Below are 26,799 nucleotides of genomic sequence, written 5' to 3'. Positions count from 1 at the left end.
GTTCTATTTTCTCTTATCGAAAAAAACACTTATTTTGTTATTAATAGACACGTGTTAATTTATGATTTATCCAACTCAATTACTCTTAAGTCTTAACTTGCTAAGCGTGTTGTATAGAGTTGCCAAAAATAGAAAGGAAAGCCGGAAAGGTAAGCATGCTTTGTTGTCGTCTTGTGCTATACTAATGAGTAGTGGTGAGGGTGGCACGTGCTCTTCCACGCGCTGGCCGGCCTGTGAGCTCACATACCTTCTATTTTAAAATTTTAATTATTAATTAATTTTTTTAATTATTAATTTATTGTCTTGTTTGGCCGGAGTCTTAAATTTAGTTTTTTTGGTCAAACCAAAATTCGATTCAAAATCCGAAAAAAGCAACAAAGACAAAATAACAAGGCGGGAACCCAACTCCAAAAGTAGAGGAGGAACCAAACTGCAATTAACCAAAAATACAAGCCCCTACTTTGAAAACAAAAAATTAAAAAGCAAAATCCAAATCCCAACTAACACACACATCATTTCTCTTTCACTCCCTATTATTTTCCAACGCTTCCTTCATCTCTCTCTCTCTCTCTCTATTCGGACACCTTAAAAATTGCCTAAAAAACGAACTCAAAAAAACCCAAAAAAATTTATTTATTTTATTTTCTCGGTTGCCAAACAGATCGGCTCTGAGAATTCCAGCATTTCTTCTCCTCTCTGGCATTCACAATCTTTCGGAGGAATTCGATTCCTCCGAGACCCCGAAGCTCTCTCTCTCTCTCTCTCTCTCTCTCTCTCTCTCTCTGATCTCATTGTTTAAAAGCGCGAGGCCTATACCTCACCAGGTACGTAAATTCTTGGCTGCATTGCGTTTGTACAGCCTTGTGCATTTGCTGAAAGTTAGGGTTTTTGTTTGCCGATCTGGTTGCGAATTTGCATTTCTGTTTTTCGGCGTTTGTGAATTGTGAGAGGTAGTCGACAATGCAGCTTGAAATTGTCTAATCTGAAAGGTTGCATTTGAGCTGAAAGCATGTTGGGATTTTTTTATAGTTTTTCTTTGGTGTATGAGTTTTTTTGGGACGATGATTTAGAGTTTGTTTGGTGGCTGAGAAAATTGAGGCTAGGATAAGGTAAAAAAGAAAAAACAAAGATATTAATAACTCATTTGTAATTATTTAATTTGTACGAAAAGAACAAGTTCAGCTCATATCAGCAAATGTATACATTTATTTATGTATTATCTAATATATATATATGTATGTGTGCTGCGTCTGCTGCGTCCAGTTGAGTGTGAGTTCCTCATTAGATAAAGTGTATATGGAGAAGAGGATCAATGTAGTTCACAGCTTTACCTTTCTGCAATGTGGGGATATTTGATTCTATCAACCTCAGAAAGCAACAAGGAAACCACTTTGAGGCTTAGTTGAAGCAATTTTCAATAAGATATAGCTGAAGTGTTGAACTTTTTTCATAAACTGCAAAGGACAAGAATGTATAAATACTTACTATATTGTCTGCACAAGGTGGAAATTAATTAAATGGCTGAATTGGGCTTTATGCAAATTTTTATTTTTCTTAATGATTTGATTACTTAGTTGGAATGCCAATGCATTGTGATGGCATGAAGTTATGAACTATTTACCTTTCAATTGAGGCATGGTGCTTTTGATGATTATATGACACACATGTGCAACCTTGCATTGATTGTTTCTTCAGGGCAGTTTCCTTATCGGGTTTTGTCTGCACTCTTAAGATTTTGCTCTTACCAGTTATGTAGACTAATATATATTCCTTTTGGTGTATGTGCGTTGTATTATTGTTTCCTTGTAGTTCTGTGTCCACAATTGATAACAAGAACAGGACATGCCCAGAGATTTTATCATGAACATCCAGTCAGAGTCACATAAAGGTGAAAATGGGGGGTTAGAGTCACACAAAGATGAAAAAGGGGGATTTGAAACTTTAAATGGGACTTGTAGTCAAGATGCTGAACTTGACATTACAATTGAAGGTAAAAAACTCTCTTTATCTCTCTCCAGAGTTATTTTCACGTAATTAGTCCCAGTTTGAGGTCCTGCTTCTCCATGATTTATCTTTGAACTCTGGTGTTGTTTAGGTAACCAGATATTATCTCTGGTGGAGTGGTTAAATTTTATCGTTCCTTATTTAAGATTGCCGTTGGATGCTTCCGAGGAGGAACTCAGAGCTTGCTTAATTGATGGCACTGTATTATGCAGAATTTTAAATAAGCTGTGTCCTGGTTCAGTTGTAATGGTAGGGCTGCTGTTCTGTTTTGTTTGCTTAAAACATATCGTTCTATGATGTTTTTATGCTTTATGATTGTTAGATTGGTTGCTTCTCTTTCTTTTAATTGTATTAGTAGCTATTGGTACATGGTTTTATATCTCGTGTTCTTGATCTGACTGTTTTTTTCCCTGCTTTAGGGAGGGAGTTCGGACCCTGGTTTCGCAAATGTCAAAAGGTTTCTGGCAGCTGTGGATGAATTAGGATTCCCCCACTTTGAACTGTTAGACCTAGAGCAGGTAGTTAATTTCTTTGACTAATTTGGTTTTTTAATGTTTTGTGAGGCAAACCAGCCATGGGCTGTTTCTGTCTGATTAGTAGAAGCTAGTATAGCCTGGGCACATTGAAATTGAGTATCCTGGTTCCTTTGGCGACATCCGATAAAATTGAAACTAGGCATCCTGTGGCCAACTTGGCCTTAGTTGTGTTGTTAGCTGTGTTCTGGGTAATACCTGGGGTGTATTTACCAAATGAGAGAGGTCCTTTGGTAATGTTCGGGTTCATTATAAAACCATATTATACTGGTCTTTGTGACCAGACCAGTTTTTAAGTCATGAGTTTATGCAAAAGCATACTGGCTGGATTGACCAGTATCCGTATTTGATGTGGAAAGATCAATCAACCTTTGGTTCTTTACTATTTTTTCTACCTTTAACTTCTCTCATATCAATCGATGGTCCTGAGATCATTTGCAGGGGTCTATGGTGCCAGTTTTGCGATGCCTTAGTGCACTTAAAGCTTCTTTTGATTATGGTTTTTGGGGAGAGAACACTAAAAATCAAACAAAGACAGGATTGGATTTGTTGGAGGTAGAAGAGACACGAGCAAATTCAAGTGATTCAACATCTCAAGGGACAGGTAGAGATCATAAACTTGTATGAACCTACAGATAGTGACAATCTTAGACATCTTATTTGGATATCTAATTTTACAATGCATTGGTATTTTCAAGAGTTTTGTGATCGTCTAACAAATGGTGTACATGAGTCAATTCAAGCATCAATTATTTGAACTCGACTTGGTTTTAGGATCGAGCTTGTTTAGATTTAGGCAACTTATTCTCAGCTTTGCTTAGGAACCTTATCAAGATGACCATATATAGGATAAAAATGTGGTAAGTGGTTTCGGAGTATGGTTGTTATGTTACTACTTGGAAGTGAATAATATTTATTCGAAAACCCTGACTACAATAGGAATATATCTATGATTATTCTGTTCGTTTTCATAGTGATATAATTTTGTTCATGATGCTAGGTCTGTGGTAGATTTTTATGCAAATTCATATACTGCATATATGAGATCATGTATGCTGTATGCAATGAAGCATAATTGCCCAATTGGAGGAATCTAGGAGTTACAGGGGTAGGTTTGAAAAAGTTATTGAATAGCCAGAGGTGTGAGCCCTATTTCTTTGGGAATATTTTTGTGGATACTTAAGTTCGAGAACTTTATAAAGCTAGACTGTATGGGAGTGAAAGGATGGTGGGTGGATTGGAACACTTGGTTTCATTCAACATGCCCACCACACTAATTGGATTAATCTATTATTTTGAATATAAGAATAGAGCACTGGAAATGGGTGAATGGGGGACCCAATTTTTGTTTGAACTTCTAAATTTATCATGTTGTTCTAGCATATAAACTGTTGATATTGTTAATACGTTTGTTTTCCTTTCCCTCCTTGTTTTTAGATCCATCAGCTGCTTTATTACATCATCTTGGACAGCAATTGAAGCAGGGGATTAATGTTGATCTCTCAGATGCTAAGGCTTTGGAATCGATCAAATCAACCAGTTTAGATGTAAGCTCTTGACCTTTTTTGTTTCTTGCTATACATTCTGGTAGGGGTACTGTGATAAATCATTAATTCTTGCTTTATCTTAGTCAAACCCAAGTTTATTGCTGCAATTCATTTTTGCAGAATGCATCTACTCGATCACTTTTCAGTGTTGGGAATAAGATTCTGGATGACAGCATTGAGAGAAATGGCAATGTACCTCATGTATGGCAGTAAGAGGATACATGGATGCCATACTGTGCATGCATTCGTGAATCCATGCACAGTTATAATTTAATTCCTTGTTCTCTGCTGTACATTTTATTTTGTATCTCTAACTTTTTTTAAAATATATTTGCTCAGCGTGTGGCATATCTTCTGAGAAAAGTCTTGCAAGTGATTGAGCAACAATTCACAAATCAAGCAGTGAACTCAAGAATTGTAAAATCTTCAGGCCTTTTTTTTTTTTTTGCTCGGAGAATATTGTTGTGTTATTTTACTCAGTATTATTAATTGCTTTCATTGTTGGATGCTTGTAGCAAAGCAATGTATATAAGGCCCGTGAGGAGAAGTATCAAATGAAAATAAAAGTACTTGAAACCCTCACATCAGGGACTACTGAAGAAATTCAGGTATACTAATATTTTTGGTTATTATTTTCGTTATAAAAGTAAATATAAATTTTGAATATTAATCTAATTGATCTTCAATGCTATTCCTACTTCCCATCTCCCTTTAGGTTGTCCTGAAACAGCTTCAGAATATGCAGGTGCAATTTCTGATTTCTGCTAGTTATATTTGTTGTGCTTTTATATTATTGCGTTAGTACATTTATTGGTTTCTTGCAGGTTGAGAAGCTCAATATAGAGGAAAAGAAAAAACTTGAGGAGCAGAATGCAGCGAGATTAAAGGAAGAGAAGGATCGCAAGGATTCTGAGATTTCCACACTCAAACAAGAACTAGAAATGGCCAAAAGTACACATGAAAGTTATTGCCTGCAGCTAGAGGAAAATGCAAAAGAAGCTAAACTTGAATTGGAAAGGAAGTTAAAAGAACTCGAGTGCATACTAACTGATTCAAAGAAGAACGAGAAAGAACTAGAGTCATCTCTGGAATCTGAATCATGGAGATGGAAAAAGAAAGAACGCACTTACCAAAGTTTTGTAAATTACCAAGTTGGAGCTTTGAAGGTTTGACTTAGTTCTCTCATTATATTAATCTTATAGTTTGTTGGTGTTGATACTTTTGCATGACATTTTGATGCTGTATAGGAATTAAGTGCTGTTTTAGATTCCACAAGATGTGAAATCTTGAGGACGAAAAGAAGTTACTCCGAAGAATTTAATTGCTTGGGTAAGACTGATGGTTAATAGCTTATTTTGCTGTTAGTTATGTTTTCTTGGGTAGGGCATCTGTTCACAATCTATGCCTTTTTATTTCCAATAGGTATGAAGCTTAAAGGACTAGTAGATGCTGCTGAAAAGTACCATGTCATTCTTGCTGAAAATCGAAAGTTGTATAATGAGGTTCAGGATTTGAAAGGTACATTGTCAAATATAACCATGCAATCATTATATTTTGAATTTAATGCTTGTTAGTTCAACTTAGTTGATTATGATGCTTTTTTTGGTCAAGGTAATATTAGAGTGTACTGTCGAATTAGACCGTTTCTTCCGGGGCAAAGCCATAAACAAACCACCATAGAATATGTTGGTGAAAATGGTGAATTAGTTATAGCAAATCCCTCTAAACAAGGAAAAGACAGCCGGAAGCTGTTTAAATTTAACAAAGTATTTGGTCCTTTAGCTTCACAAGGTATTTACTATCTAATCTTGTCTAATGAATGATGTTGGATTTTTTTTTGTTCAAATTGCTATGCTTATATTGGTATATGTCAACAGAGGATGTATTTTTAGACACCCAACCATTGATTCGTTCTGTCCTCGACGGATACAATGTTTGTATATTTGCGTATGGTCAAACTGGTTCGGGAAAGACTTATACAATGGTATGAAATTCTTTCACGTTTTTGCAGATCCACCATGTACGTTATTCTTACTCGTCTCTTAACATATTTTTGGTGTTACTTCTAGAGTGGGCCTAGCATATCATCAACAGAGGACTGGGGTGTCAACTATCGAGCATTAAATGATCTTTTCCAAATATCTCAGAGCAGGGAAAGCTCCATATCATATGAAGTTGGTGTTCAAATGGTTGAGATATACAATGAACAAGTTCGTGATCTACTCTCAAGTGAGGGCCCTCAAAAAAGATATCCTTTGTTCCGTTGATTTTTATTACATCTTAAGATTCACTTATGGTTGAGACTCAAGTCTACTGCTTGTATTCACTAATAGTTTGGTTCTTAGTTGTCTTGCATGCTTTTTTGTTGATGATATTGGTCCTTTCTTCCTCATTTTGGTATAAAAAATGATTTTGTTTCCTCTAACTTGCACACACTTGGGATTTGGAATACTACCCAACCGAATGGGTTAGCTGTCCCTGATGCAAGCATGCATCCTGTTAACTCAACTGCAGATGTCCTAGAGTTGATGAACATTGGATTGATGAACAGGGCAGTCGGTGCCACAGCCCTAAATGAAAGAAGTAGCAGATCTCATAGGTTATATTCTCAGTACAAAGTTTGTTCATCGACATTCTATATTAGATGTTTTGTTCCCTGAGGCACGGTTTTCAATCAATCAATGGTGCAGTGTTCTGACTGTTCATGTTCGTGGCGTGGACTTGAAGACTGACACTGCCATGCGTGGTAGTCTACATCTAGTGGATCTTGCTGGCAGTGAACGAGTGGATCGATCTGAGGCTACTGGAGATAGGCTTAGGGAGGCACAACATATAAACAAATCATTGTCAGCTCTTGGAGATGTAATTTTTGCTCTTGCACAAAAGTCTTCACATGTGCCATATAGAAATAGCAAATTAACTCAAGTGCTTCAGAGTTCTTTAGGTATGTGTCAAATTAACTCTTGGATAATAAGGTTATTGTTATAGTATGCAACTTTGACTATGAAACTCTTCATCTTCAATTGATGAATTGTTTTTTGGTTCTCTAATTGTAGGTGGTCATGCAAAAACGCTAATGTTTGTACAGCTCAATCCGGATGTTCAATCATTCTCTGAAACTATAAGTACACTGAAGTTTGCAGAGAGGGTTTCTGGTGTTGAATTAGGTGCTGCACGGAGCAACAAAGAGGGAAGATATGTAAGAGAACTTATGGAACAGGTATGGATATATATGTGTGTGTGTGTGTGTGTATGTATATGTTTAACACGTCTACCTGAATATAGTTCGTTTCTGCCTTTTGAATTAAATTCTGATGAACTGCCATTCCTTGTTAAAAGTAGTTAAAAACTTTGTAAAACAAGTTGACACTAGAAAATTGAATAGGTCCAATTGATGCTTTTTCTTTGTTTCCTGTGAGAAGAATGGGTTCTCAACTACTAGGGATGTTATTACTGGTTATGAATGTGTGCTGTCTTCTAGCGAAAAAGAGAAAAAAAAAAAAAAAAGTTTACTTTTCCCCAGAGGAGGAGTAAGCACCGCTGTCTCCAATGGAATAGATTTTCTATAATTAGCAATTCAACTGCATAAGGGACTTTCCTTTTATTCAAGTCTTTTGGGCTTAACACTTCAAATTGATGCTGAGTAGAGCAGCACATAGCATCTGTCTGGCAAGTGGGTTAGTGCCACATTTAGCGTGGCTACTACTTGTATAGAATAGCTCCAACATGAACTTCCGTTCCTCCATGCCTGGGTTTGGCCTTAATCTCAGCAGCATATTTTGCACGCCCTGTTCTGATATTGTCACAATGTTAATAGGATGCCATTTTCCTGCATTGCTCTGGTTGGCATCCTGGCTGATTGTTGAGAAAATCTTTTCTCATACAGTGACTCAGTGTAATATAATAAAGGCCTTGTTGCTGGAAGCATTTGTGCCATGGAAGCATCATTAGAGAGGTCATTTTTCATAATTCATACTATTGACTACCAAATTTTTGGGGATAATGGAATAGAACTGCAATGAATGTAAGAGGTTTTTTTTTTTTTTTGGGGGGGGGGGGGGGGGGGGGGGGCCCGCGCAGAAAGAGCAAATATTGCATCCCTCAGAAGTTAAAGAAAGTTGGCATGATGAAATTTTGCATGGTAGTAATGGTGCAAAGCTGACAAAATGTTGCATCCCTTGGAAGTTAGAGAGGAATTTTTTTTATTCATTTGTGTAATTATCTATTAAATCTTGCAGGTGGCGTCCTTCAAGGACACAATTGCTAAGAAAGATGAGGAGATTGAGCGATTGCTGAAGGCCAATAGTAATGCGGTACACCGTGGCATGAGCTCACTAAGATATGAGTCTTCCTCTCCCCGAAGACATTCGATTGCAACGCCTTCTCGACAGAGCCAGACAATATCAGGTGGAAATGGTTCAGGAACTGAGAAAGTGGTTCCTGATATGGACGGTTCCTTCGAGCATAGTGACAAGCATTCTGAAGCTAGTTCTCAGCAGTCAGTAGATGACTTTAGACATCATAAGGAACATTCACATGGAGGTGAGGCAAAGCATTCTAGAGCGAGTTCTCAGCAGTCTATAGGTGACTTTAGACATTATAAGGAACATTCCCCTCGGTCAAAGCATGGAGATGAGGCAAAGCATTTGGAAGCTAGTTCTCAGCAGTCAATGGATGACTTTAGACATCATAAGGAACATTCGCCTCAGTTAAAGCACGGAGGTGATTCAAGTCAAAATTTTAATGAAGACTTTGAGCTCTTGGGCTTTGGTGAAGAAGATTCTGGGGAGAGATTAAGCGACATATCTGATGGTGGTCTTTCAATGGGAACAGAAACTGATGCTTCAATGTCCAGTGTTGTGGAGTTTACTCTTTTTCCTGAAGTTACAAAGCCAACAGAAAGCACAAAGGCTGGTAATAAAGAAGCCAAGAAAACACAAGCTGAGAATGGTCAAGGCGAGAAGACACCATCCCACCACACAGTAAAGTGAGTTTCTCATTTTCCTCATCCCCACGTGTAATGTGGGTGCCCTTTGTTAGTGAGATCAATAATTAATTGCTGGCTTTTTTGGTCAATAATTAATATTTGACATCTTTTAAATGATCTGACTGCTGGTTGTTTTATCAAAAAGGTTGCTATTTTTATCCTTCAAAACTCTCAATTTTTCTGATGCACCATTTTTGGTATATTTGTTATTTGGTCAAAGTTTCAAAAATTTAATTGGAATTTAGGGTGTGATTCATTTGGAATGTTGGATTTATTGGACTTTTCTAGTGATTAAAACCCACTTCATTTCTATGAATCTAATGCTTCGGTTGTTTTTTTTATCTGGTTTCAAGGTTTGCACCATCCAAACTTCCCAAGCCAGCACATAAGTCTGTGGAACCAAAAGCTACTCGGTCATCATTGATTAAAAGTTCCCCAAAGGTTTCATCAAGTATGTATGATGTATCTGAATCCTTTCTGTCTACATTTAACAGTTTTATTGTACTCAAAGCTTTGACAAGCAATGATTCAATTACTTTTACAGCTGCCACATTAATTCTCCGAACCCCTAACCCCTCCCCCCTTCTTTCCTGCTCTTGACGCCACCCCTTTTTATCTTTACTCATTCTCAGTTTGCTGTGTAATTTATGTCAGGTCCTAAGAAAGCCACTGCTGGCAGCACCTCATCAGCGAAGTCTGCCAAACGATGGCATTAAAGAGGCAGTATTTGGACAGCGATGGAGCTTATAAACCGCTGTTGGCATTGCTGTTAAAAGACTGAGTGTACTATGTATTTTTAATTCTGCCCCTTCTAGTCTGCTAGTAGTTTCCATTTGTCTTTATATTGAAAATGGCAACTGGAGACTTCAAAATTCACCTTGTAATATAAGTACTTATTATTAAGAATCATATTATAACTTTGATTTTTTTTACTTTTCTTCATTTTGCCCACTATCAAACTTTTCTTTTTTACCTTAACAAGCTTGGATTGAATGCATAATCGGATGAGAATAAGCGAATAACATGTTGTCACCAACTCACACTTGGTCGCTAAGTTAGACACACACACACACATATTTATATATATATATATATCTTGCTGACTACTTTAAATGGAAATTATTTATATATGGTGGTTGTTCCAGAGACCCTGTTCATGGATTCCATCTTCTGTATGTACGGATATTCTAATGAAAAAATGTGGAATCTAGCTATTTTTTGTATGGTGGTTTTACACTTTATTAGAGTCTGACATACTGCGCAAGAGTGGATCGAGTTCCACTGAGACCTGTTCACGGACAGCCAGCCATATGCGAAGTATTCTTTTCTCAAAGCCCTGTGTGCATCACCATGTCCTCAATATTGCTATAATTTACACCATGCAAAATGTAAAATGTAGCTTTTGTGTATGATTTCTATATATATAACATGGTACAACTTGTAAGGATCATTCTTGCCTAGTTTTTAGTACCACATTCAGGCAATGCAAATATGCACCCATCATCTCACATGTATATCTCTATGATTGTTAGTTGTTACATTCATCAGGGTTATCTTAAAGTTATCTTTATCAAAAACCTGCATGGATGCATGTCTGGGTGTTGTAGTACGTAGTTATATAAGATATATATATATATATGGTAATAATATTGGCTTCAAGTATATACAATTTTACATTAACTAATTTATTTCAGTTTAGTCATGACCGTGACTAAACAACTTATACGATAATTTCGATTCATATATAGGATACTTGAATTCTTGGATATATAAACATTAATAAAAACACAACAACTAATTATACGATAATTTTGAACATATTGAATACTAGGATATATAAACCAAATCCGTTTTATAAAGCACTGTGATTTCCATACATACTTGTCAAGAATTAAGAAGGTATATGAACAAGTTACAACACCTTAATTCTTGATAATCAAATTGTAAAGAAAGATTTGAAAAAGAAAAAGAAAATTATCAATGAATTCACTAATCTAGAACACCTAGCTAAGTAGCTAGTATGAATATTAAAGCATCAAGCAGCAGCAGGTTGGCGTGCCCGTTTCAGAAGAGAAAAAATGAAGTTGGATTTGAGGGTATCCCAGTAAAGTCCAATTTCATCACCCTCCTTCAGTCCTCTCCTCTTCACAAACTCCTTATTCCACTTCCCATTGAAAACATAACTCCCTGATGTCTCCCACAGCTTGAAAATTAACTGATATTTGGTGTTGGTATCGGAGTCATAAACCGTAACCTCTGCACCCTCTTTGGTCTCGACTTTCTTGGCTAACTTGTGATCCAAGAATCCCAGAACATGGTGGTTGATCGAACTTGTAGCCAGCAAGAGCCTGCTCAAGTGTCCAAGATCGCTGGCCGTCAGTGTCTTCTTGATTCTCCAAGGGTCGTAAAGACTCAGCCTCGTCGACACCCCCCTCCGGCTCTCCTCCTCCACTTGTTTCCTCGCAGCCTTGGCGGTCAGTTTTGGACGTTTTGGATAGTTTGAAGCAGAGGGTTTGTGGTTATTAATAGCTGTAGGGACAACGTCTTCCACTGCTTTTCTCTTCTTTGTTGTGACATTCCAAGATGGATCATACAAAGTCAATGTTGTTGAAAGGTTGTCTTGTGGGCACAGATCAGTAGTAGTACTACTAGCAAGGGTTAGTGTGTTTGAGGGTTTCTCTTCCATTGATGTTGAACCAGATGAAAAATAAGGTTTTGGGTGTTGAGGATGAGAAGCCAAAACCTGAGGCAGCCGATTAGGGATTTTGATTTTGATGATCATGATATGGTCGAGTGGGTGAGTTGTGTTGTGTTGTGTGTGAGCGTTTGTGATACCACTTTGGAATGAAGACAATGAGTATACTAGCTAGCAGACTATGGGCATTTATAATGATTTCAGTGAAATAAGTTTGGACTAGGAGACTATTTGCTTTCATTTTTTGGAAACTTTTCTTTCCTTTCCTTGTTGTTTTGGTATAATCCAAATGTCTAGCCATTTAGGGTATGAACTATGAAGCTTGGTGGCTAAGTAATTAGGAGATAGTTTCTTTAATTTCCTTGTTTTTGTTGGTTTAATTTAGATCAATTGTATTTAGTGTGCACTGTGCAGCTTGGGGGATAAGTAACTGGTATGCGCGTAATTCGTAATTTTACCAAGGAGTTATATATGAACTATATATATGGCCAAGTGAGCTCGCATTTGTGATTATATGATCATATACATATATATATGCACAACCTTTGGGTTGATTTGATAATGTAATCAGTCACCTCACTTTTTTTATATATAAATTTAATCTTTATATTTTAAGGTATGTTGATCAAGCCACTTTCTTAGTTCTAGCACATATAAAATGAAGATTAAACTTTAAACATGGCAAATAATATAGACTAATATATATGTTGGACCAAATGTACTTTCTCCATAAAGCCACATGTGCCTCATTTAATTAATGATATCACTTTGACCATATATTTTTCTCCCAAGGATAAAAATCACTGGTGTACAAGTAGAATCACATTATTAACTATATCTCTTATATAGTTGAAATTAACTCTATCATATAAATTGACTTTATGTAAGTCGTATATATATAAGCTATGCATGTGCAAAACATGTAATTAGGCTCTATTTAGTTCGCAACTTAGAGACTTGGGAATGGAAAAACAATTTTATAAGCTTGTTTGGTGATTAAGGAAAAATTATAGGGTATAACCGATATACCGTCACGTGGTATAACCAATCCAATGTGTAAGGGTATTATTGGACGATGCATTTATATTAATAGGGTATAGTATTAATAATATCCACTCATATTATAATATATAGACTGGTTATACTACGTGTCAATATATCGGTTATACAGAATAATTTTTCGTGATTAAGCACAAGCTACACAACCTTATGAAAATAATTCCTATTTTATGAGAAAATGATGGCCCCAAATGGAGGAATTGAAGCCGATGAATATTTGGTCAAAGTGGTGGTACCTAGTCTTTTTTTTTGTGAGAAGATGTTATGAGTTCAATTTCACAAATGACAATTGTAAATCAATAAAAAAAAAATAGAAATTGAAACCTTCTAGCTAACTTGAATTTTGTCTTTCCTTTACATGAAGAAGCATTATAATTACGAATTTTGAAGACCAAGTTATGGTATAATTGAAAAACTGAACAAATTTTGTTTCCTATCCTACATAAATTAAACATGAGAATGAAAATTAAAAGATATTTATGTTATTTTCTCAGCATTATTAAGACATCGCAATGATAATCGTTCATTTCTTTTCTTCTGAAAATGCATAAAAATTAATTTTTCAAAAATTATATTTCGCATGCCAAATAAAACCCAATACTATAGTAATGTAGTAGAAATAGTTTATTCTTGCGTACAAAAGGTTTTAACTTTTAAGGCCTGTTTGGTTGAGAAATCAATTCCTTTGCATTTTTCAGGGAAAAAGGAATGTGAAATTTCATTATGTGTTTGGTAAGCTTTGGGAAGTAAACTAGGAATTTGAAATAATAAATGCTGTATTTGGTCAGTTTTTCAATTGTACCATAATTTATTATTTATTTTGAAATAATAGCAGAGTTAGTTTTGTAAAAAAATAATAATAATAAATACTTTTCCAAAAAGGGGAAAATCAATTCTATTGCTCCAACAATGGTTTCATTTTTCCCCTAATAAGGACATCAGATTCCCGTGGGCTAAGAATTGATTTTCTTTTCATGTACTTACCAAACATGAGAATAAATTTGATTTCTCATTCTCAGGCCTCCAAAATTTGACCAAATGTGCCCTTAAGATTATGAGATTGTTTACAAGAAAAATTATAGAGTATAACCGATATACCGTCACGTGATATAACCAATCCAACGTGTAAGAGTATTATTAGACGATACGTTTATATTAGTAGGATATAGTATTAATAACATATACTCATATTATAACACATAAACTGCTTATACCACATAGCAGTGTATCGGTTATACATAATGATTTCTCCATTTACAAAGCCACAAAATCACAAACATAGAGCATACAAAACCTCTAATCGTGCGACCGCATTCCATTCTAGCCCAATCAATATATGCTCACATAAAACCACCAATCACCAACCACACAGGATTAGGATCAGATCCTCCTGAATGGGGTCCAAATCCATACGGTACACTCCGCCCCACCGTCACTGTCTAAGCAATTTCCACCCTGGCTCACGTTAGCAAAGGGCCATTCAGAGAATCAGAACTAGAAGTATTTGGGAAACTGATATATAAAAGCATAATTTGAATTTATGCTCCCGTACAAATCCTGTATAAAACCCACACCACCCTCCTTAAACCCTAATTCTTCTCTCAAAATTTTCTCAGGAAATGAAACCCAGAAAGACACAGACTCTGCTTTCTGCTCGAGAGCAGCAGCCACTTTCGTCAAGGTTTCTATCCTCACAATTCTAAATCACTGCTTCAATTCTTTCCGTATAGAAATTTGAATTGCTTTTAATTTTTTTTTCTTGTTTGGTTGCTGAGAAAGCTGAGGAAAAGAAAATAAATTGATGATTCAATGCTTACTTTGTTTATTGTTGTTTACTTTCACTGAACTATATGCCAAACTGAGCTGAATACTTAAATTGGATCTTTAGTGCCCATTTTAGAAGAGATTATGTTTCATCTGTAAGTACTTTTTAAAATGTGTTACATTAAGTGTACCATTCTTTTCTATCTTGGTGTAGATGGATTGAAAAATGCTAGTTACCTTATGGGTTTTATTAGACTTACTGTTTGATGTTGCTCATTGGGATGTAATAATGTCTCACTTGTTATTTCATTCCCATTCAGGGTTCCTGTATTGTTAATCAGATCATCATATTTCTGTGGATTGGAGCAGCTGGAGCTGAGTGATTTTAACATAATCTGCATAAAATAAGAAATGGGAAGAATTGACCGGTAACAATATTATATTTTCCCACATAGCATGTTTTTCTGTCATTTTGATTCGATGCTACTTATTTGAGAGTAAAGTGTAAATCGATAATGGGAAAATAACCAATGCCTATGGGGGTGGTGTGTCTGAGATTTGATGGCGATAATCGCTCTTTTAACCCATAAATGGCAATAATTTAGATTAAAATTGTTATTTCTATGTTCTTAGTTTCACACAGTGATGCAATACGTTAATTCCCTTTTGCAGTTATTTTTATTTCAAGATATTGTACTATTTTCTTTTTCAAGGAAACCCTTAAAAGATTTGAGAAAATGGCTGGGTGCAATAAACTGCATAAGAATGATCAACCTTCGATCAAATACAGGTGGTACCCAGTTGGTCAGGCATCCTCTGGGCTCCCTGATTTTGTTCATGAAGAATGTGCCCCTGCCATTTCTGATAAAGTTAATAAGCAATGCAGTAAAAGATCAAAGCCCAAGCCTCCTGAGATGTTGAGCACTGCTGAGCTCATCTCAGCAGTTGGCCAGATATGGGGTTGTGCAAGTCGTCCTCTTGGTTTCTTTCAACCTAAGGCAAATTCAAATCACAATGACGGTGTCTGTCCGAAAGAGGTTATCTTGGCTGATCTGGTTGGGGAAGGAAATGACAGGGCACCCATTTCAGACAAGAGTAATTACTTGTCTGTTGATGTAAGGACTTCTGATCAGTTTCCACCCATAATGCAACCAAGTTTAGATTTTCTGCAGGTAAGCCAAAAGATGTCAGTGTTTGAACCTTGTAGTAAAAGTTATAGTCATTCTTCATTTTGGAGGTTATTGCATGGTGGTGCGAACGTGTCTAAAGAATCTTGGAGGGGAAAGGGGCTTGCAAGTTTAGAAGTCTCATACCAATTGGGACATATATATGAATGGATGAACGGTATGATTTCTTCTGGGTCAAAATGCCCAGTCAGTGTTACTGAGATTGAGAAAAGTACTGATCAATGCTGCATTCCAAGAGATACAATTAGCGTTGTAAGGGGATCCATTTTAAGAGATACAACTAGTCCTGTAGATAACTTGGCAACCAATGCTGAGTATAATCCTACACTGATCAAATCTTACAACTCGTCATTATATGACAGTGGAAAGTTGGAGATGGATACAAGTAACACTCTGCATTCAGATTATTTCCTCAGTGCTGTAGATGGTGATGCAGATAGTAGTATTTCAAGGACCTCATGTTCTAATCTATATGCAGACTATCATATAAACATGTTAACTTCCTGTAATAATGGGTTTGAAGAATGTCATCATAAGATAGATGATCATGAACTACTTGAGAACAAAAAGAAACAAGCTGAAAAGTTTGTCATCCAGGATGAGTGCAAGACGGAGATCTGTGCAGTAGCATGTGAAAAGCCTCATCATGCTCTTGCTAAGCAAGAGCATGCCTTTGCAGGTGCATTGGCTGGAGTATGTGTTAGCCTTTGTCTTCATCCTGTTGATACAATTAAGACTGTAATTCAATCTTGCCGAGCTGAACAGAAGTCTATTTGCTACATTGGAAAATCAATTGTGTCTGATAGAGGTGAGTTGATTTATGTGGATTGAAGAGAATATATGTTGTTAGAACTAATATTATCTATATGACTGTAGAAGGATTTCCTTTATGACATGTCTGAAAACTCATGGTGAATTCAGGTTTAACTGGACTTTATCGTGGAATTGCTACCAATATTGCATCTTCAGCTCCAATTTCTGCAGTTTACACTTTCACCTATGAATCAGTTAAAGGAGCTTTGCTTCCTCTTTTTCCAAAGGTACCTCTTGATCTTTTGCTCTGCAACTCTCTCTTACTATGTTGTTTTTTTGTTTTTTTTTTCTCTCTTTTATTTATTTGTATATTCATTAATTTATGATTTAATTCTCATATGGAAGCGGGGTGGGGAGGGAGAAAACAGGTAAGTTAATAACATTTTGGAATCTATTGTGAAGCCACAACTGTATATCTCATTGGTTTTGTGTGCAGGAGCATTACTCTTATGCCCATTGCGTGGCAGGTGGTTGTGCAAGCATTGCTACTTCCTTTATTTTTACTCCTAGTGAACGTATAAAGCAGCAGATGCAAGTTGGTTCACACTACCACAACTGCTGGTATATCTCTACAATCCTGTATTATCCTTGCCAATATCACAACTCATAGTACTTACTTCAGCATAGGCATTGATTTTGATTGCTGGGTTCATTCAGAAATTTCTTTCAATATTTTAAATTTAACTTTTACGGCTAATAATATTGTAATTTCAATGCAATTTTCTTTCTAGGAGCCTCATGACATTTCTTTTTTATAGCTACCATCTCTGGTTCTGCATGGCCCTACATAGAACTTCTGCTGTGTTAACAGTCCACCTTTCATTTTTTTCAGGGATGCATTGATTGGAATCATTCGGAAGGGGGGTTTTCCTTCATTATATGCTGGGTGGGGAGCTGTACTCTGCAGGAATGTTCCACACTCAATTGTCAAGGTTAATTATCTCTACATACTGAATTACTTTATGCAAAAGAATGGAATTGTGTCAACAAGAAATGTGCAGGGGGAGGGAGAGAGACAGAATCCTCTAGCTTTATATTGTGGATTTATTTGACTCTCCATGTTATTTTACTAGACTAGTTTTGATCTTTTACTCTTTTCTACTTTGGCATGTGATTTTTGAGACTTTCTGTATTGTTACTGCAGTTCTACACATATGAAAGCTTGAAGCAATTATTGTTGTCTTTGCAACAATCTAGTGTTCAACCCAACACATTACAAACAGTTTGTTTCACTCTCCTCTACCCCAACTCTCTTCCATTTTGACTAAACACTTCCTTCTTTGCAACTAGCTCTTAGCAGGTTTTTTGTTCTCTTGTTCTCATCCCAATTACACTTGAGATAATTTTGCTATCCCTGCAGCTAGTTTGTGGAGGACTAGCTGGATCTACTGCGGCTTTATTCACTACTCCTTTTGATGTTGTGAAGACAAGATTGCAGACACAGGTTTGAAATTTTTATGCATGCTTTTTTTGGTGCTTTTTCATGTAATTCATTATTAAATTTATTGTGCTTTGCTGAACAATTACAGTCAGGGTAGTTTATGTTCAAATATATGTCTCAGTCATTAATTAATGATGCACACCAACTACTTTGTCTATACTTGTTTTCTGAAATACTTTTCTAAAGCATTAGAAGTTTAATAACATAATGACTAATTAACTTGCTAACTGCTGAAGCTAGAATGTGGCTCAGGGGATTCATTTTGGTGTATGTAGAGTTTCAACTGGTCATATGTCGCCTGGACCTTTGGCCTTGTAAAAATTATACCGGAACTTCACAAAGAATATTGCAAGCGGACAAATACTTGTGTGTGTGTGTGTGTGTGTGTGTGTGTATATATATATCTATTGTCATCTCTTCTGATAATGTGGGTGCAATGCAGATTCCAGGGTCTATGAGCCAATACAATAGTGTGATTCATGCCCTTCAGGAAATAGGAAGGAATGAAGGTCTGAAAGGCCTCTACAGGTATAGCTTTTGTCGTTTCTGCCCATTATCATTGCCAGAAGATAGTTTTCTTGCATTCCATGAGCCAATTTCATCTTCTTGTCCTGCCAAGCCATTGTAACGGATGTCATGACTATTTTTCGTATTCACTGAGAGTTTTCTTGCATTCCATGAGTCAATTTCATCTTCTTGTCCTGCCAAGCCATTGTAACGGACGTCATGACTATTTTTCGTATTCACTAAGCTGTATGCATGCTATAATGATGTCATGACTATTTTCCGTATTCTGGGTGTCAGGGGATTGACTCCAAGATTGGTTATGTATATGTCTCAAGGAGCGCTCTTCTTTGCATCATATGAGTTTTTCAAGAGATTATTCTCTTTGGAGATGCCACAAGCTGATGCTCAAAGAATCCAATACCGAAAAAAGATAGAAGATCCAGTATCACCATTTCCACCAGCATCATCTTCAGCATCACCAAGGCTGCATGGTGTACATTCATGACAATTTAAGAGTAGAACTAGAAGAAGTCTTCGGCTTTGTTAGGAGAGTGATTGGATTCAAATTCTGTTTGTGATTACAATTTTTGACAAGAAAACATGAGAAGTCAGCCTGTAGGTGCATTTTTGACAATTTCTATTCATTTGACAATTTCTGTTCATGACAATGTATAGTCAGCCTGTAGGTGCGAAAGTGTATCAATATGTATCACTAATGTTCTTGATTATTGAAATATAACATGAGAAGCAGAAGCTTGTCTTTCACAAAAATGTTGATCATTGTTTAAGGGTGGTGGTGTTTATGCAAAATCACTTTCTAACGTAACTTTATGTGCACTAATTGTATATTGGAGCTTAATAAAAAATTCTGTTATCGAAAGTTGTAGCTCTTGGGATAAAATACACAACAAGGTCGTTGTAGTATGATTAGTGGTAAGTATTCCCGGGTGACCCGGGTTTGATCCCCGGCAATGGCGCATTATTTTTGTGTGTTTTCTTTCTACTAATTTTAATAAAATGCAACATCTAAGCCAATTAGATATTTCTATGAAATTAGAAATATAAACCACTATGAAATTTCTATGTCAATTAGATTATTTAATATTGTTAAATCCATCAAATTTGGAAAATACTATTTTACCCTTTATTTTTTAATATATTATTAAAACAATTAAATCTCATTAATTAGAAGAATAATAAATAAAAAACCTCGATGAACTTCTACATGTTCTAGTCCCCATCAAACTCTACATCAATTTCTCAAAAATAAAAAATCTGCAAAGCTTAGTTAATTATAAGCTATTTGTATGTGTGGCCACAACCTGCTCTGATAAAATGAATAAATGTGGATATTTATTCCAAAACCAATTAGTAATAGAAGGAGTAGGCCAAGACCCTTATAAACTACTATGCAAAATTATAATTTTCCAATGTGGAACAATACTCCACATTCTTACAACTTTAAGATCCAATAACAGAGGAAGAAACAGCACCAGATATATGATTGTCACCAAGATATATAGAGCTTCTTCAATCGAAAAAGGTAACGAAATGTGGTTGATATTGAGCCTGTGAGCTTGTTTAGATGAAGAAATAGATGATTGATGTGAGATAGCTTCCCAAACTATGGTGGGATTGGACCCCTCAAGTCCTTGAGATTGCTGAGGTCTCAAGAAGTTGAAGAAAGGATCGCAAGTGTCCGAGATAAGGGGATAGAGTACCGGACGCATATGTGTCCAGCGGTACTACTTAGAATTCAGCAGAATGAATGCCATTCTTCAAGCTTCTTTTTAAGGAGCACCATATAACTATAATTTATATTAAAGCCTCATTCTTTAAGTATTTGCTTACATGTCTTATACTATAAGCAATGTTGTCTATAAATTAGTGGGAAGTGGCTAGGATTTGTGTTGAATTAAGTGGTAGAGTATGGATATTTTGGGGTTGAGCTCCATTTTGGCTAATGCTAGTTTTAGTAGCATAGCTAGTAATAATCAATACCTAACCTTTGTAAACAAGGGTGTTAGAACATGATTGCTTCATCCATCTTGTGTTAAAAGAAACATTGGAATAACTAGACCCAGTAGGGCCATGCTCGATCTGTGACACTTAATTATTGTTTGAATATAAAATAATTTTAACCCACATTCTAATAATTTAAGCTTTTGGCAATAGTGGTAAACGAAAAAACTTCATAAGTATTGTGGCTTGGACTTGATTGTATGCACAATCAATGTTGTGGCATGATGATGATGCTGCTTGCGGTGGTTGATGATGCCCGTGATCAGTATTGGCCATGGATGGATAAGCTAACTAAGCTAAGCATGTTTTCATTCTGTGACTGTGAGCCTAACTAGCATGTTGTCATATGAACATAGATAATGTGAATTTAAGCATTGGGTTGGGCCACTCTTGAAATCATGGATGCTGGGCTTGAGAGACTACCATGTTTGCCCTTATGGGCTTCAATATTTGAATTGGTTAGCACCTGCAGGAATTTGTGAAGGCCTCAGCTTAGAAGAAATTGGTTAGCCATGGCCATTTGCATGAATTTGTCTAATTCATCTTCTTCATTCAACTTGACAAAAATTAGAAGTTAGCATCTATTTCTTCTTTCAGTATATTTTAAATTTAGTGAGTTAACTTATTCAATTAAATTCTAGACACCAACGCAGCTAAAAGAGGGAAAATGTGAGATTAATATTTTAAGATAGTTGAAGAAAGAAGAACATGAAGGCATGAGTAAAACTTTCAACAATAAATGTATATATTTATTATTCATCTCTATTATCAAGCACTAGATCACATAATGAGAAACATGTAAGATATTTAACTAATGTATTCTTTACATTAGGTATAGTCTTGTATTTTAAAGTGTGTTAATTAATGAAGGACCCCAATCCTAATGGCTAGGCAGTGTCAAAACGGACCTCAATTCAATCTCTTCGGCTGAGTTTATATTATATACTCTGCACTTCTGCAGCATATATACTACCAATAGTGCGCTACACAGGTGATGATATACTGATTCATTTGTTTTACAAAAACTAATGAAGAGAAAAATCACTATTCACAACCATGGCAGTGAGCCGGTGACAATTCAATTGAGAGTAAGTGGGGAATTTAAGTGGCATCAAAGTAGGTGGAAAAGGGTAGAACCTATGCTTAAGTTTCAGTGTAAAGAAAAAAAAAAAGCACGTTGTCCATCCATACTATGAATTAATGTCTATTGAATTGAATTACTAGTTATACAAACACAAAGTAAATTATGAACTATACCAGAGCTACCAAACATTCACCAACTGTCACATCAAATTAGGTAAATTATGAAACACATAAGAATTTATAAGGGTTTCCCAATTGAATTGCTCTTTAAATAATATAGCTGACTTGTATTCCATGCCAACATTTACTACTTAATTTCCTATCTTTAGGACTACCCTTAAATCTCATGGGGCAGATGCTCTCCTTTTTCTATCTTTTTCTCTTCAAATCTAATTCATTCAACATTATTTAAACAAAATCCAGCAAATGAGTTCTGATAATTCTTGAGAAGATGGCTTTTGCACATACTAGAGACTAGAGAGGGGCATTCTAGTCAACAAGCAAGTCCCCATCTTGAAAGTTTGAGGAGTCTAAAGTAATTTCACATGGGCAAGATCTGTAATTTACTATATTAATATAATGATTTAATAATAAATTATAAGAAAACCATCAGATTAATTGTGGGATACTGGGATTCCAGTCCCTTGATATTTGCAGTTTCCCAAAACTTAAGATAATAATTTGTGACAGTGATAAAGGACACCAGCCTTATTATAATTAGTGTACTTCCCTCCTACTAATCAATGCCACCAAAAATCCAAAAATACCTCTCAAAGAAAACAATACAGTGGTCCAACCGTCCAACATGGGTATTTTAGTCTTTTTAAACATGGGTGTTTTAGTCTTTTTCAACATGGGTGCTCTCTCCAAGGCTGCAAAATCACTGGTCTGAGTGTACATATAATTTATAACCCACAAAAGGAAAAAAAAAAATGAAAAAGAAAACACACAAAACAAAACATAAACAGCATATGATGACTTGAAGGGCATGGCTTTTGAGTAGAGACATGAACAGAAGCTTGGCAGCTCATTGTCTCTCAATGCAACTCTTCTTCCCTCTTGTGTGAGTGAGAGGGTTTTGTGAGCAATCTCACTCACTCTTTCTTTATCATCTCAGCCTCTCAGGCATGCTTTCTCTCTCTTACATTGTCTCACCTCATCATCCTCTTTTTCTCTCTCTAGAACTCACTTTTTGTGCCTATCATGCTTTACTGCTCTTGGCCTTGCTCTGATTGTTTTTCTTTTTTCCCTTTAGCACTGTACTTTTTTTGACACTTGGGTATTTATTGGCGCTCTCTGGGTCACAGTCTTACTGTGCCTTTGACACTGGGTTTTGGGTTTTTTCTTAAAGATTTGGCGAGACTTTAAGTCCAAGAGATTGAAGAATATGATTGTATCTGCTGGTAGATTGTTGGGTTTTGCTTTTGCTTCACTTATCTGAGATCTGGTGGTGGGGTAAGGCCATTTCCACAAGCACTCTTTTTTTTTTGTTGGGTTGGCTTCAAATGCAAGTGAAAATACAGCATTTTTTTTTGTTGCGAGAATGTGTAGCTTTTAGCTGTATTACTTTACTCATCTTTGGGGAATTTTAGAGTCAATAGGGCTTCCTCTCTGCTTTAAGGTTATGGGTTTTCATTTCTATAGAGATCAATGTTGGGGTGTTTTGAGGTTGATGTGATCTCAAAGTTTGGAATCACTGATGGGTTGTATGCCTTTTCAAACAATGGTTTTTGGCAAGGTTAAGATTATTGAACTATCTCCTCATGAATAGAAGATTTGAGATGATTTTGTTTTAGAAGTTTTCTCCAATGATGTGAATTCATGCTTATAGGCATTGTAAATTAGGACATAGATTATCACAAGTAGAAATGCATTGCCATCAGTGTATCTTTGTAAGTGAATTTCTCTTTAAAATCTGGTTTTATGCTTATTTGTGATTTGTTTTGTTCTTATCAAGAAGTCCAGAAGAAGATTCCTTTTCAATTGTCTGTATCTGAGCATGAAAATAGATGAAATTTGACCTTCTCTCAAAGGAGGTGGTTTGGCATATAGTGCTTTGTAGTTAGATCATTTATATTTTAATTTTATCAGATGATTGTATTTAGATAATAACTGCCAATGGTTTCAATTTTGCACAGTAAACTTGCAGCTGAATGCTTTTGCTCTGGTGTATTTATATAATATATTTGACTGCATATTTTGGTGAAAGAATTTTAGTGTAGGAATTCATTTTTGGCAGTAATGTTAGGGTAATTTCTATTTTAATGCAATAGATGGGTTGTGCATAGCCATTGCTCCTGCAGGTCATGATCTCTATCTTTTGTTCCATATTTCTTGCAGAATTTCAGATCTATCAATGGGACTAGAGATGGAGTTCGATAAAAATTGCACAGTGGGTCTGAGTCCTAACACTGTTCTTCCAACTCCTCGACACCGTTCCCATGTTGAAAAGAGGAGCACAAAGGGAAAATCCACACGTAAAGATGATGATTTATTGAGCATAAAGGAGGATTTCGTGGAAATCAGCTTTCGTCGCTATCGCAGTGCTTCTTGTAAAAGTGTTCCATCTCGACTTGTTGGACAGGAAGTCAACATAGATCTTAGGCGAGGTTCTGTATACCAAAGCTCCAAAGAGGTAAGGAAAATTAAGAAAATGGGCACTGTTGAGGGAAGGAGAAGGATTGAAATGCCGCAAGGTAGTGACACCTCTTTCTCTTACAGAATCATAGACTCGCATAATTCAGATGAGGAAATCCCACAGAACAGGTCTTCAGAAATATCTTTGAAATTGGACTTCAATACACCATCTGTTGGCTGGCCACATGTAGAACCATGTTCATCAGATAGCTTCATTGAAATTTGTCTGGATCCAGATAACAGGGAAAAGCACTCTGCTGAAGCTTTAGGAGAAGATTTGGTGCATCTGAATCTAAGAAGTGATCCCGTTGCTGGACCTCTAAACAGTGGTAATGAACTCCTTGAAAGAGACCAAGTTCACACATTGCACAAGTCAGTCTCCGCAAAGGTGGAAACGGTCCATTCTCCTTCTCCATCAGAGAGTGATCACTCGTCCAGGGCCAGCTCAAATGTCTGGTTCAGCCCTATCAGAAAGATGTTTGATCCATTCATAAAGTCCAAGTCTTTGCGAAGTCCAAGTTATGCAGTGGAACCTGGCGGAGCCAAAACAACTGGCAGAGCAAACATAACAAGAAACAGGACATATCAAAAACCTTTGTTGCCAGTCTCTTCAAATACTGCACAAAATTCTTGTGATTCTCAATTTATTGATCAAGATAACCACCAATCAGTTGTTGCATGCTCGCCAGTTCATCTACATGGCCATCTCAAGTTACAAAATAAACATGGAATGCCATTTTTTGAGTTCTCATTGAAGTGCTCAGAAGATGTCTTTGTGGCCAGAACATGGAAAGCAGATAATGCTTTTAACTGGGTGTATACCTTTCACTCCATTGGCAGTGGAAAGAAGAGCAACGCCAGTGGTAGGGGATCGTATGGTAGTGACAAAGGTTCTTCAATGGTGGGTCAGATGCAAGTTTCCTGTTATCTATGTTCAGAACTAAAAGATGATGTTTTTGACAATTCCATGGTGACAGAGTTTGTGTTCTATGATATCTCTCATGCAAGACAAACTTTTGCAGCCCAAGAAAACTCTAACTGTACCCCTGATGCTGTTAAACCTCCCAAAGGTTCTAATCTGGGCACAGTGGGGGAAAATTTGAAGTTTAGTGATGGGTCTTGTCCGACTACGGTCAAACATGAACAAAGACATGCTTCTGACGATGGTGATTCCGATTCTTCAGCCTGGGCATCTGCAGATTTGCATCCAACCCTTGAAATTGCAGCCATTGTTATGCAAGTCCCATGCCAAAAGAGAGAAAGTTTAAAATACAAGAGAGGGGATAAGATTAGTGATAAAGCACATAAAAACCTACTTAATCTCTCTATGGTCGAACAGAAGACAGCGAGTGTTCCTGATTGCCAAAGTCCAGGAAACGTGCAGGTGGTAATTCCAGCTGGACACCATGGTTTTCCGGCTGCTGAAAGCAGGGGTCCTTCATCATTGCTAGATCGATGGAGGTTGGGTGGAGGCTGTGACTGTGGTGGCTGGGACATGTCCTGCCCTCTCATTGTCTTAAGCAATCCCAACAATCAATGTGCTGATAATCAACTATTTGTGGAGAAGCAGCAGCCTTTGGAACTTTTTGTTCAGGTAAACATCTTTGATGTTGGAGGAAATTTTCATGATCATAGCCTGGATAAATGAAGTTCTTTTGTTAAATTTTGGATTTGAAGAATTCTAGAAACAACAGCTTGGGGTGCTGGTTCCACATGTAAGGATTTTAAAAGAATAGATGATCTCTGCATTCAAATAAGCCACCTGTAGCATCCTAGTTGATTTGTTGCTAATTTCATGCTTCATTCCTTTTGTTTCATGTTTACTAACCGATGTAGATGGCATCTCATTAACTAATACTTGATTTTGATTTGTCCGCAGGGAGCAAAGGAGAGTACACCGGCATTGACCATGACAGTGGTTGAAGAGGGACAGTATGCAGTTGATTTTCATGCACAGTTATCCACATTACAAGCATTCTCTATATGTGTTGCCATTCTGCATGGTACAGAAACATCGGCAGCAGCCACCGGGCAGGAGAGAAACAAACAGTTGACACAGTGCAATTCGTTGAAAGTGCTAATTGAGGAGGAAGTGAAGTTCTTAATTGAAGCAGTCACAGCAGGGGAGAAGAAGAAAGTAGTTAAGAGGGTAAAAAAAGTCCAACCATCTTATGTGCTCAACCCACCCTTCTCTCCAATTGCACGGGTATAGATTTCAAGCAACGTGCTTGGTTTCCTCCACAGAATCCCATACTGGGCTTAGAGATGACCCCAACTTTAACTGGAATGAATGGAAGGGCATCAGCAACAGATGGCCGAGATGATGCAAGCTCCCCTGATTCTTCATTTGGTGTCAAAATTATTTGTGCCATGGTTCAACAGCCTGCTCAGTGAAACAAGAAGGGCTTCCTCGAATCGGAACAGACTTTTGAAGCTGCCATTTCTTTCCATTTCCGGAGAGTTAGTACCATCGAGGGGTCCAATAATTTTTAATGCATTATTCAATTTTTTCTTCGACGT

General features: G+C 36.6%; 4 protein-coding genes across 5 annotated transcripts; 3 read left to right on the top strand and 1 right to left on the bottom strand.

The window, feature by feature from the left end:
- Positions 1-617: 617 nt before the first annotated feature.
- Positions 618-10,003, top strand: LOC147274038 (P-loop nucleoside triphosphate hydrolases superfamily protein with CH (Calponin Homology) domain-containing protein). The gene is made up of 22 exons (XM_086255832.1): positions 618-824; positions 1,810-1,990; positions 2,096-2,253; positions 2,424-2,522; positions 2,979-3,141; positions 3,975-4,084; positions 4,205-4,285; positions 4,424-4,501; positions 4,600-4,692; positions 4,800-4,829; positions 4,909-5,250; positions 5,332-5,413; positions 5,507-5,602; positions 5,696-5,875; positions 5,962-6,068; positions 6,154-6,333; positions 6,520-6,683; positions 6,775-7,028; positions 7,141-7,304; positions 8,323-9,071; positions 9,425-9,522; positions 9,726-10,003. The coding sequence occupies exons 2-22, from the start codon at positions 1,843-1,845 to the stop codon at positions 9,785-9,787; spliced, it is 3,438 nt and encodes a 1,145-aa protein (XP_086111958.1). The 5' UTR covers positions 618-824; positions 1,810-1,842; the 3' UTR covers positions 9,788-10,003.
- A 1,103-nt stretch (positions 10,004-11,106) lies between these two features.
- LOC147274037 (B3 domain-containing protein At2g33720-like) lies at positions 11,107-11,757 on the bottom strand. Its single transcript, XM_086228295.1, has one exon. It carries the CDS (start codon positions 11,755-11,757, stop codon positions 11,107-11,109), a length of 651 nt encoding a protein of 216 aa, XP_086084421.1.
- A 2,598-nt stretch (positions 11,758-14,355) lies between these two features.
- Positions 14,356-19,263, top strand: LOC147274036 (Mitochondrial substrate carrier family protein). Of its 2 annotated transcripts, XM_086257228.1 has the most exons (10): positions 14,356-14,506; positions 14,910-15,017; positions 15,380-16,584; positions 16,698-16,816; positions 17,026-17,150; positions 17,422-17,521; positions 17,734-17,811; positions 17,950-18,033; positions 18,473-18,558; positions 18,835-19,263. In XM_086257228.1, the coding sequence occupies exons 2-10, from the start codon at positions 15,001-15,003 to the stop codon at positions 19,040-19,042; spliced, it is 2,022 nt and encodes a 673-aa protein (XP_086113354.1). In that variant the 5' UTR covers positions 14,356-14,506; positions 14,910-15,000; the 3' UTR covers positions 19,043-19,263. The 2 variants fall into 2 exon arrangements, with proteins under 2 accessions (XP_086113354.1, XP_086113353.1); XM_086257227.1 differs by lacking the exons at positions 14,356-14,506; positions 14,910-15,017 and having other exon boundaries at positions 15,190-16,584.
- Positions 19,264-23,040: 3,777 nt separating this feature from the next.
- On the top strand, positions 23,041-26,584 carry LOC147274035 (uncharacterized). The gene is made up of 3 exons (XM_086257226.1): positions 23,041-23,097; positions 23,983-25,873; positions 26,159-26,584. The coding sequence occupies exons 2-3, from the start codon at positions 23,999-24,001 to the stop codon at positions 26,489-26,491; spliced, it is 2,208 nt and encodes a 735-aa protein (XP_086113352.1). The 5' UTR covers positions 23,041-23,097; positions 23,983-23,998; the 3' UTR covers positions 26,492-26,584.
- The last annotated feature ends 215 nt before the right edge of the window (positions 26,585-26,799 follow it).

Source organism: Dryas octopetala, chromosome 9 (genome assembly GCF_963921425.1).
Source record: "Dryas octopetala chromosome 9, drDryOcto1.1, whole genome shotgun sequence".
Taxonomy (NCBI): domain Eukaryota; kingdom Viridiplantae; phylum Streptophyta; class Magnoliopsida; order Rosales; family Rosaceae; genus Dryas; species Dryas octopetala.
This window is presented reverse-complemented; position numbering and strand designations above follow the sequence as displayed.

What these genes read in the sequence shown, in the direction of transcription:
- LOC147274038 (XM_086255832.1), top strand. Translation starts at nt 1,843, where the DNA reads ATGCCCAGAGATTTTATCATGAACATCCAGTCAGAGTCACATAAAGGT. An exon ending in TGGTCCTTTAGCTTCACAAG is followed by an intron (nt 5,876 to 5,961) that starts GTATTTACTATC and finishes ATATGTCAACAG; the next exon opens with AGGATGTATTTTTAGACACC. An exon ending in GTGAGGGCCCTCAAAAAAGA is followed by an intron (nt 6,334 to 6,519) that starts TATCCTTTGTTC and finishes AACTTGCACACA; the next exon opens with CTTGGGATTTGGAATACTAC.
- LOC147274037 (XM_086228295.1), bottom strand. Translation starts at nt 11,757, where the DNA reads ATGGAAGAGAAACCCTCAAACACACTAACCCTTGCTAGTAGTACTACT.
- LOC147274036 (XM_086257227.1), top strand. Translation starts at nt 15,327, where the DNA reads ATGGCTGGGTGCAATAAACTGCATAAGAATGATCAACCTTCGATCAAA. An exon ending in TCACACTACCACAACTGCTG is followed by an intron (nt 17,151 to 17,421) that starts GTATATCTCTAC and finishes CATTTTTTTCAG; the next exon opens with GGATGCATTGATTGGAATCA. An exon ending in GGTCTGAAAGGCCTCTACAG is followed by an intron (nt 18,559 to 18,834) that starts GTATAGCTTTTG and finishes TCTGGGTGTCAG; the next exon opens with GGGATTGACTCCAAGATTGG.
- LOC147274035 (XM_086257226.1), top strand. Translation starts at nt 23,999, where the DNA reads ATGGGACTAGAGATGGAGTTCGATAAAAATTGCACAGTGGGTCTGAGT. An exon ending in CTTTGGAACTTTTTGTTCAG is followed by an intron (nt 25,874 to 26,158) that starts GTAAACATCTTT and finishes ATTTGTCCGCAG; the next exon opens with GGAGCAAAGGAGAGTACACC.